We start from the raw sequence: 10,525 nt of genomic DNA, 5'->3' as shown, positions 1-10,525 counted from the left end.
GGTGTCGCGCTGGAGGAAGGCGTCAATGCGTTTCGTTGGTGGTTGGTCGGCCGTTCGGCAACGTTACGGTGCCACTTTGTTAGCTTCTCGTCCGCGAACTCTGTAGTAACTGTTGGACCGTACGGGAAACCGTGTGAGCTTGTGCGCGTGCGTATGTGTTTGTATGTTTAAGTAAGTGTATCCCTGTTAGAAACGGACTTTGATTGCCTCTGATCGCCCTATCGCGCGCCACCTTCTAACCGTGATTTCCGTGCGAAAATTTCTCCCCACTCCTTTTGTGATCGTGGTTTTAAAGAACGGAATAAATCACGGATAGTGACGGCAGAGCAGGTGCCATCCGCAAAACCAGATTTTCGATGGTAAAGGCACCACTATTATCGACCGCTTCCCAGCAGCAGCACCAGAAGCCCCAGTGCCCGAAGGAGATCATTCACCAGCCGTCATCGGTGGCGCTGTCCTGCGGTTCGTCCACCGCGCAGGTGTTGATACAGGCACAGCCCCATCATCAACACCTTCACCATCTGCTTCCGGCCCATCCCGCGCAGCTTCAGCAGCAATCGCAGCAGCAGCAACAGCAGCAACAGCAGCAACCATTATTCAGCTTCCCCCCTCCACTAACTGCAACTGCAGCGGCCACGACTGCGTACTATCCGATCGGCACGGTGAAGAAACATCGGCGCGTGCAGATACAGATGGCCACAGAACCACCGGTCGGTGTCGGTACGGGCGGTATTGTAGTAACGAAAACGGCTACATCGGCCGCCATCGCGGTAGTCGCACCGACCGCCCGAAATGCTGTCGCCATGGCCACCGGGTCGCTGAACAGTTGCATCACGACCAGTACCGGTGCGGGGCCGGTAACGGTTTGTAGTGGTGCGGGTTCCACCGTAGGGGTTCCGTCGGCCACCAGCCAATCCCAGCAGCCAATTCTAACCCTTGCGCCCAGTACGGTAGCCACGAGCGGTGCTATCAAGGTCAACCAACCGACGCTACAGCACCAGCGGATTCAATCGATGCACCACATCCATCACCATCACCATCATCAGCTGATCAACGGCATACCGGCCACGGCCGGACAGCGGATGCCGGCGAATGCTGCGGCAGCGGCCGCCGTCGTAGCGTCTACCGCCACCCACACCACGCACAATCCGGCCGCCGGGTGGCCAATGGTGGAACCGGTGTTCCATTTCGGGCCCGGCTTTGAGCTAGAAACGCGCCCATTCTGTCCGGCCCATACACCACCGTCGGAGCACGTTGTCCTGTTTCACGTACGACCTGGGGTAGCTGTCACGTTTCAAATCGCGGGCAACCGGGAAACTATACGAGGTAGGTGAACCCGATTTTTTCCCATTTTCCTTCGTATTGTGTTACTGTTTGATTCGCTATTTTAGGTAGAAATTAATATGCAATCCCGATAGCTGATTGATCGACTTTCGAGTGTAATGCTTGTAACCGGAACGGAAAGGGCTTTCGTTGCCGAAATATCGATGGAATTTGTTGGGGGTTTGACAATAAACGCTTGTGGCGCGCATATTGAATGCAAGTACTTGCACCCCAACCTATCGGGGGTTAAGCGTGGACGCCATTTCAATTATATCGCTAAACACAAGGCAACATCAGGCACAACGCCCCCGGAGAATGCGATATCTTTTACCAAATCGTTCGTGGCTGATAATACGATGCTTTGATGATTCGTGACGTTCCATTTTTTATGGCAAGCTGCCACAGGTGCCACTGGCAGGAAACCACCAACGCATCGCGAGAGCGTTAATTGTTTTATGTTTTCCCTTTGCCGGCAGAAAGTAAAGTTTACTTTCCGCGTGCGCGCCCATTAAAAGCGATAAAAAACCCGCCCCCACCATTGGCTGGTGGTGCGACCGAATGTTAAAAGAAAAATCATAAAAAAGGTGAAATGTGGTGACAATTTGCGTCAATCTAACAGCACACAAAAATACACCTTCCCTGTCGGTCGGTCGGGTTTTTTTTGGGGTGAGGTGGGGTGAGGATAAGCGATTATTAATGGTTGCGCCTTCTCTAATCCGGCAGGATCAAACGTTAATGTTTTGAGGTTTTGAATTTTAACAGATTTGCTGGTAGAATGTTCACTGGACATCTGGCGATGGGTGGCTTGATTTCTGAGCCCCAAACAAAGGCGACGGTGTTGAAAACTAAGGGTAGTCTCAATGGACTCACTACTCGAACAGAATTCATGTTGCTAGAGTTTCGTACTCTTCACTGTAGAATGGAGACAACAGCTCGAGTCCGCTTGAGTGGTAAAAGCTTGACATTGTGAGAAAAATTATAGCTTAAATTAAAATCTGTTCCCAACGGATCAGATTGGTTGCGCGAAAGCGAGAGAGAGAGAAAACCCCCGAATGGAAAGGAAATTATGCGAACAGGTCGCCGTCAGTAACGTCGGCAAAGTCCAGACAAGTTCCTGGCATTAACAGCAGCCGGTTGCCGTTGATGGGGCGCAGAAAGGTGATAAATTTGATTTTCAAATCGGGTCCGTGTTGGTCTTCGCCGTTCGTCGACCCCGTGCTAATTCTTGCAACCACCCACATCGGTGTGGGCGCGTATCGCGGATAATGATGCCCGACAGTAGTCACTCCGAGTGAATGTCCACGAGTCGCCCAGCACGGTCGCGGATCGCGAGCCGTCCGGACGTTCGTCGTGCGCCGATGAGCCAGTACAATGCAATGATTCGCCCCGGTCACTTGGCGAAGGTTAGGGTAGAATTTAATCCATTATTTTCCAGGCGCCGTAAGGATCCTGCTGTTGGAGGAAATTATGCCCCGGGGTAGGTTGGAATATGTTCATGCAAAAGAGGGAGACCGAAGAGGGGAAGAAAACAAAGTGATGTAACAAAACGCATATGCCAACGTTTGCAAATCTGTACTGCTGCTGGTGCGAACCACTTGGTCCGTTTCTTCATCGACTGTTTGCATTGAATTTGGAATCATATTTGCTCTCGGAAGTGTGGAGCTGTATGTGCGTCCGTGTGGTGTACGTGATTCAACCGAACGATGTAAATGTGCGCCACATCGATGATTGCCGTCTCCGGGCACGACAAATCGTGGAAGGTAATGTTTATGCTGCCTTTGTGATTGTGCTGTTTTTTTCTTACTTCTTACGTTGCTTGCATACTATCAATACGAATTGCGATCGATTTCTGGTCCGTCCGTCGGTAACGCAGTGTCAAGAGCCGTTTAGCATACGGTGGCGAGACGCTGGTCCAGTTTACACATGACCCTGAATGTGTCTATACTGCGTCATTCATACACAGGATATGTGCAATATGTTTACTCTCCGATACCTGCGATAAGCCTGTCACGGCACTCGGCAACACAGACAGGCAGTATGTGTGTGTGTGTGTCTCAGCACGGAGCTGGAAATCAATTGGGAATTTCCAACATTACCATTTACACAGACACACTCCGGGGTGTTGAAGCATGTCCCATACCCCCCGTAAACGATCCAATACCGGATACCCGCTAGCCGCATCGTGAGCGAGGCTTTATCGTGCGGCGTGTAACGCGATGAGCTGATAAATTGGCCCTTTAGACGTGGAAATAACCGGAGCTCGGATATCGAAACCTCGCGGAGTGAAATGGTCACACTGGATACCAACTACCACTGCTCCCTAACGGAGGGAAAGGAACCCGGAACGAGGAAGGACCGATTGCTGCCGTCGACGCATATCGATGCGAGATGTGAGCGATCGGGTCAACGAAGAAGTTGCCTAGCAGCAGGCGGGCACACACGACAAAGACGAGAGCTTAATTTGTTGAACTAAAGCCTGGTAATGAATTTGACCTTCGGATCCTATTCAAATCGTTCGAACACGCGGGTGATCATCGCAGCCGATTGCTGCCGACACGACCGTACATCAAATCAGTAATGCAATTGCTGATCGATGTGATAGCAGCTCGAAGAAAATAACCCCGAGAAGACGGCAGAATTCCCAGCGGGAAATTGAAAGAGATTTTAATTCGCTCAATAAAATGTACATCGCACTGCCGGGAAGTTGGATGAAGGGGACCGAACCGAAGTTGAGGTTCATTCGGCATTCACAGCCACTCCATAAGCAGTTGCAATAAATCTGTTCGTAATAAAATCGTTGTATCCGAGAACCCGAAAAGCGGTACACGGTGAGCACAAGAAAAAACAAGCATAAAATGCCGCATTTGCTCTTCATCAACGGTGCGAAGCTGAACGGCGGGCTTCACGGTCCCGTTCAAATTAAGATACGGGGCAACTTGTTGCAATATACCCGGTTTGCGGTAGGCCGGACGCGGACACACAACACACACACACAAAAAGCCATCCGGATGAATATAATTCCATGGTCGGAAATGCGGGACGGTGCGAGCGCATGGCTAAAGAGGGAACGATAATCTGCCACTCGACTTCCTCGTCGGATAGAATATGCGCCCGGCCATGTCTTTTATGGGCCATAAATCGTACGTTAGAGTTGTGTGTGGCCGCAGACGCGACGCATTCTTGGCTTGCGACGACGCCATGCCATGCTGTTAACGCTGAAAAGCTCACTTTTGCGAAAGGGTTTTCCTCCTAGCTTGATATGTGCCCCCGTTTTCCCGTGCAAAAGAGCGACGATCCTTGTTCGTCCGTTCAACGGGCTCACAGGACCAGAAGGCGGTTGGTTGCTTCCCGTTTCGGCGAGAAGGGATTCGGCGTATAATGGGTTTGAGGCTGTGTGTATGTAGGACATATTATGCACGCCGCCAGACAACATAAAACGTCCCGGGCGGGAGATGGTGTGCCCAGCGGCGTTTTCGAATGCAGCCTCAGCGTTGCGTTGCCTGGGACATAAAGCTGGAATGGTGCAGAACCCCCAGAACAGTTTCCACCTTCGCGGTGGACCTGCGGGGCCAGAATCATAATGGTTTGTGTTCTTTTCTTTTTCGCACACTGGGTATCATTTTTGCGGAAATAAAACATCGTTTTGTTTTTTTACTGCCGTACAAGAAGTGGCGTAAGGAAAGCGATCGCGAGAGGTGCATATGCACGTGAGTTGTAAATGTGCAGCACTGTGCAGTTTCAGCAGGACAGGAAGAAGCTCATAAAAAATGTATTTATTGTTAGTTTGATGAGCAGCAGGGAAGGTTAACGTTCCCGTGGCGTCGGCAGAAGGTTGACTAACTAGCGAAACCAACAAGACGGTTGTCTCATTACCTTTGCGTCCAAAGACTTCTGACTGTACAACCATGATGCCAACAAAATTGGACCCAAAATTGCCCATTTCTTAACAGACTTTTGCATTTATGTTTGCAAATATGCATATGTTTGTGGTTTGCGCTGAAAGGGCAGTTTTTTGTTTGTTTATTTTTATCAGGCTCTAACTATCATATTATTGGGGCGGCCTGGTGGCATGATGGTAGTGGTGCCGGTCTTCACACGAACGGGCCGGACCAAAATCTCATCCGGACCAATCTCCCATGCGCAGGACTTGACTATCCAGCTACTGATAAATAATGTCACAGAAAGCCTGTAATGGCAGGCCTCTTGAGGTTTTGTTGTGCGGATAAAGAAGTAGTGCTTAAGAAATCTTTTAAAGAGGAGTCATTCATAATAACCTTTAGTTAAGAGTCATTCGAATCAGAAATCGATTCTTAAAGGAGGAGAAGTCATAAATTTTGGATGATTGGTTAATCTTTAGATTCATTTATTATTAACACCCATCAACCCAATATTATTATTAACTATACTAATTGGAAGACTATTTGACATAATATTAGGTAGCTCTCCAGCCTCTTCGCCTCCCAACTTTAGGTTCCAATTAAATGGCCACCCCACATTATCTCATTACTGGTCTGGCAGTATCTGGTATCTCATTACCACTTCAGGCCTGTTTCTGTAAGATTTCTATGATTTGATCTATCAGTTGTACCAGTCTACCAAATTCTAATGAATTGTTTGATCAGCCTTACTAAGTCCTTTATGATATCTTAAACTACCCCAAGTCACAACATCATCGTATACCACCAAATTATGGCTATTTAGGACCAGATTCTGATGTGATTCGATCGACGACTTTAGAGGTCCGATTATAAAATCTAACGATGGGGTCTTCTTGGTGTAAAGAAGATCTACTACTAGATCATGCCTGCCATTTCTCGCTTCTTCTACTATATCAGCTCAACAACCCTCAAAACTCCTGCAATTTCTGGCTATTTTTCAATTCATAGTTTTATCCGTAGCTGGATATAGTCAGTCCTACGTTCGGGCAATTGGTCCAGACGGGATTTTACACCAGTTCTGTCGTGTGAATACCGGTGTCATTTCCAATACTCCACCAGGCCATCTCATTTCTTGCTTACGGGATTAATTTTACCAAGTACTGTCGTGTGAAGACCACCGCTGCTGTCAATTAAACTATCGGACCGTCCCAGATAGAGGAAGATTAGGATGAGAAGATGGTACTTTGGTATTAAAATTGACGATGTAGTTTTAGACCGAGATGCGTGAATGATAGGTATCTCTGAATATCAATATTGTTTCAAACTCATTGGTATGAAATATTCATATTGCTTTAAAACACTGGACGTGCTTCTTCATGTTTTTAACTTTACTCTACAAAAGTTCGTCAAACACCATAATGACGTCTTCCGATTTCCATTGACTTTGTTTTAATGTCGTGGAATAGGGAAATTCTGCGTGCGTGGGAAAATTCTTGTGGAGACCGTGGTGGAACTAGCACTAAACTACCGGAATGCCCTAACCATGCTAGCGTTACTCGATTATTTATAGAGCTCATAGATAGATGCTCTGTGTAGGGAAATATAGATCGTCCTTAACTTATATCGATACCGGAATATAATGATGAGCTTTCTGCGAGGGGATCGATTTTCTTCTTAATAAAATGAGGCGAGTTGATATAACATGGAAGAAGCTGCACAGTGAGAAAATGGAGCAAGACTAATAGACAGCCAACACCAGGAAGATGCAGGAAAGCAGGACGTCAGCAGCTATAGCACAGCGGAAGGCACCTAAACCCATCAAAATATTAAGTTTCCACGTCACGAACTTTCAGCGGTAAGGTTCCGAAAGAGATGCTCGGTTCTCAGTTTCCTTCTGCTGCTGCGGCAAGAGATTCACATGCTAAATGTTGTCACCGACTGCATTAACGATAGGTTGTCATCGCTGAAGGATGTTGGGTGGTGTTCATGGGCAGCAGTGCCATACGCAATTGATGTGCACAGGAACGGTGTTTGGTGTTCTTTAAGATTGTACCACAAGCACCTGATTCTGCCCCCTGTCAAGAAAATGTCCAAAGCTTCATACAAATCAGCTAGCAATGTGTGATGAATATGCTTTAAATGTACATGCAAAAGTGGAACGAACTCACGGCCCAACCCTAGTTGCACCGATAAGATTGAATGTTAGTCGTTAGCCGAAGGAAGACGTCTCCGTTCGATAGCACCACATATGCTTCCCCGTCCGTTACAAGGCCCGCTGCTGCATGGTAACATGCAGTTTGACATCCGTTTTCCCCGTATGCAACACGCGGCGAGTGAAATATGAGTGTGCTATCGTGATGAACGGCGAACCAACACCACGGCACATAAGGTTGAACGAGCGTTTCGTGCTTGTCGTCTAAAACAGCGCTACACATGTAGGGAACATGCAGCAAAAGTTAAGACGTTGCCTTCATCCACCGGGGCAGCACGGTCGCAAGGAAAGGACCACTCTGTCACGAGGGACTTAAGGTCGGTACACTTCGTTAGTGATTCTTTAATGCATCCTTCTGTCCGATCCGTTTGCTCCTTTACGTAGGGCGTTTGCAGTTTGTGCCGGTGTCTCTTCGGCAGGGCTGGGTGGATGATGAGGCAAGCAGAGCACCATCTCGGCGCTGAAGAGCGAATGCCGAGTGTACTAAAACTGAAGTGGTGTACCATCAGCATATATTCGCTCCCGGGAGCTTGGACTTTGGTCCAAATTTTACAAAAAACGATCCACATGTACAAACCGTTTGTTGTATTGGAGTTGGTCGGTGGCGTAGTTACGCGCGAGATGCACTACTTGTGTGTGACGACGAAGCTGACGACCAATCTACACACCGCCACAGCAGGAAGGAGCAGTTGCCGGTCGTTGACGAGCAGCACTTTTGCGCTCGTATGTTGCTCCCTTTTATGCTGTCAGCATGCAAACAGCAAACGGATGGAGGACAATGGTAGTGGGAAACATAAAACTGGATGCTGAACAAATTCGAATCATGTCGCACGCGAGATGACCCGAAAATGAAGTCAAGCTTTTTTTCCCCCCACCGCAAAAATTCCGATGAATGGGGGCAGATTTTGGGCAGGAATTATTAAACTGAGCCGCAGTAAGGAGGGACCGGCAGGGGAGGGCATATGAGTCCTGCTTAACCTCATTTTCCGTACCTCAATAATGTATGTTTTGTTTGCTTTCGATAACGTTACTCGCGTCCGGTGGGGTGGTTTAGGGGTAGAAGATGGTGTTTTGGTGGGGATGTCGGAATGTCATAAAACTCCTCACCTTCTTCACCTCTTTGGTGCTTGTTACTTCGGCCCACCCGCCTTCGCGACGGCAGAGCGTTCGGTTTTGCACAAACAACATTGTTTCCACGCTTTTTCAAGGACGTTGACAATATATTTCTATGGGCGGAGGGTGTGCAGTGTTTTGCTCAGCAAACCCGTGGAAAGACGATGCACTTTTCCACTGTTGATTCTGTTGGTGCAAATAAGTGGCAAGCGTTCGTAGCATTTCCGGTTCTTTGGTTAGCCCCCGGTAGAGGTGCCATTACAATTGCACAGTAAAAGGTGCATTTTATAGCCGTTACCAATGCGGGTGGGGATGGTAAGTGTGTCCGGGGGCGGGCAAGTTCGTCGAGGGGTTTTAATGTGCCCAAAGACCTCGGCATTAAGGTTCTCCCCGGGTTTATGCTCCCATTTTCCATTTTGAAGCATCCAGTGAGCGGGCGTGTGTTAGTCACCAGCTTTTATTCCGGTGGTGTTAGTAATGGCGGCGGGATATCCATTACAGACAGTTGTTTGGTGATAATAAAAGTTTTCACTGCAGCACTGCACATTACAAAACTGGAAGTAACTAACCCCCCCCCACCCCCACGGGCAACGGCGTCCACTCCCCTGCTGCTGTCGTCTCACAAGTGTCTTCGCGACTGGGATCGGTTCGGAAGGCATTCCGCTCGCGTAAACCGACCAGATACGTACGGTGCATCGTTTTGTGTGGCATTCGACGTCTAGGCTTCCTGTTCTGGAACCGTTGTGGACGTACAGTGCTTTTCAAAACTATAGAACAATTCAGATTTCCAGAAAATTTGATATGTTCATTAAGGGAGATTCGGTAAATTGAATATTTTGTATCAAACTAACCTGCATTAATGAACTGTTCTGCAATTAATCTAACATTTATTGCTTTATAAGGAAAAGGAAAAAGGGAAACACAATAGAATAGTATACAATTAATGTATGCCAAAAGTCTTCAACCATGCTCTGGAAACGCAACCATCACGAGCTGTCATTGAAAAACACCAAAACACGGCTACCTTTGAGAGACATTAGTGTACAAACATATAGTGCAGCTTACAGAAAGTGATGTTAGGGAGACTTTGCAGCTTTGACAGACATAAAATGTATTCAAATTGAAGGAACTGCCAACAATATTCATCTTAGAGAGACTTGCTATCTTTCAGAGTTACTACTTTAAGCAGACTCGACTGTAGTTAGTATCTAAAGTCTCCAAACGTCCAAACATACAACATGGTTTATGGCGAAGCTATTTTTGTATAGATCGTTGACAACATATCCTTAGGAAAAAAACCCGCACTTCGTATTACTTCAAGAGCTTCACATGTTGTTCGATCCAGAAGCAATCCGACAAGGCGACTTGCATGGCAATTTTTTCCGAGAATTGCGAATTGAGCCATCTTGAACTGGTCCTAATCGATGTCATTGCATTCGTTGAGAATCGACATCACACAGAACCAAATAAAAAGGCGTTTGGATTCGAATTCGGGAGTCGCTGGGAGTCCACAAACCTGTGTCGGTCAAAACGTCGGTAAAATCGTTCGGAAATCGGGTTTTGGACCAAATTCCTGCTGGAACATGTAGTGTTCATTTCCGTAGTGGTTTCAAAGACTAGAGGCTAGGAGAGAGATGTAAAAATACGTCGTGTTAAATTTGGTCTTGTTTATGTCGAAGAACATCAAGGATGCTCGAGCTCGTCTTTTCAAACATACAAACCGAGGCTCCTGAATATTTTTTTGTCTATCCTAAAGAATTGATCGCGTTAACTGCCGCATCACTGTCACTAAAGTCGCATATAGTATGAAGAATTCCAAACAGAGATCTGAAATGGAGTACCTGAGAGTTACTTCAAATTCTTTCAAATCATAACCTAAAATAGTGAACGTATCTAACACCCGATATCATTGTTTCCATCGATCTTATCCTGACGAGAAATAAACATTGGAGTAGCTCTATAGCTTTGAAAACGACTGTATGTGGTGGCAAGTGCTGGC

At 47.2% G+C, this 10,525-nt stretch overlaps 1 protein-coding gene across 1 annotated transcript in view; it reads left to right on the top strand.

Annotated features, from left to right (window-relative positions):
* Positions 1-356: 356 nt before the first annotated feature.
* The window catches only part of LOC128711590 (fibronectin type-III domain-containing protein 3a), a 45,989-nt gene continuing 35,820 nt past the window's right edge, over positions 357-10,525 (top strand). Inside the window, exon 1 of the mRNA XM_053806472.1 lies at positions 357-1,326. Coding sequence (XP_053662447.1) covers positions 357-1,326 — 970 coding nt within the window. The remainder of the gene's footprint in view (positions 1,327-10,525) is intronic.

Source organism: Anopheles marshallii, chromosome 3 (assembly GCF_943734725.1).
Source record: "Anopheles marshallii chromosome 3, idAnoMarsDA_429_01, whole genome shotgun sequence".
Taxonomy (NCBI): Eukaryota; Metazoa; Arthropoda; class Insecta; order Diptera; family Culicidae; genus Anopheles; species Anopheles marshallii.
Note: the sequence above shows the minus strand (reverse complement) of the source record. Positions and strands in the feature narration are given on the sequence as shown.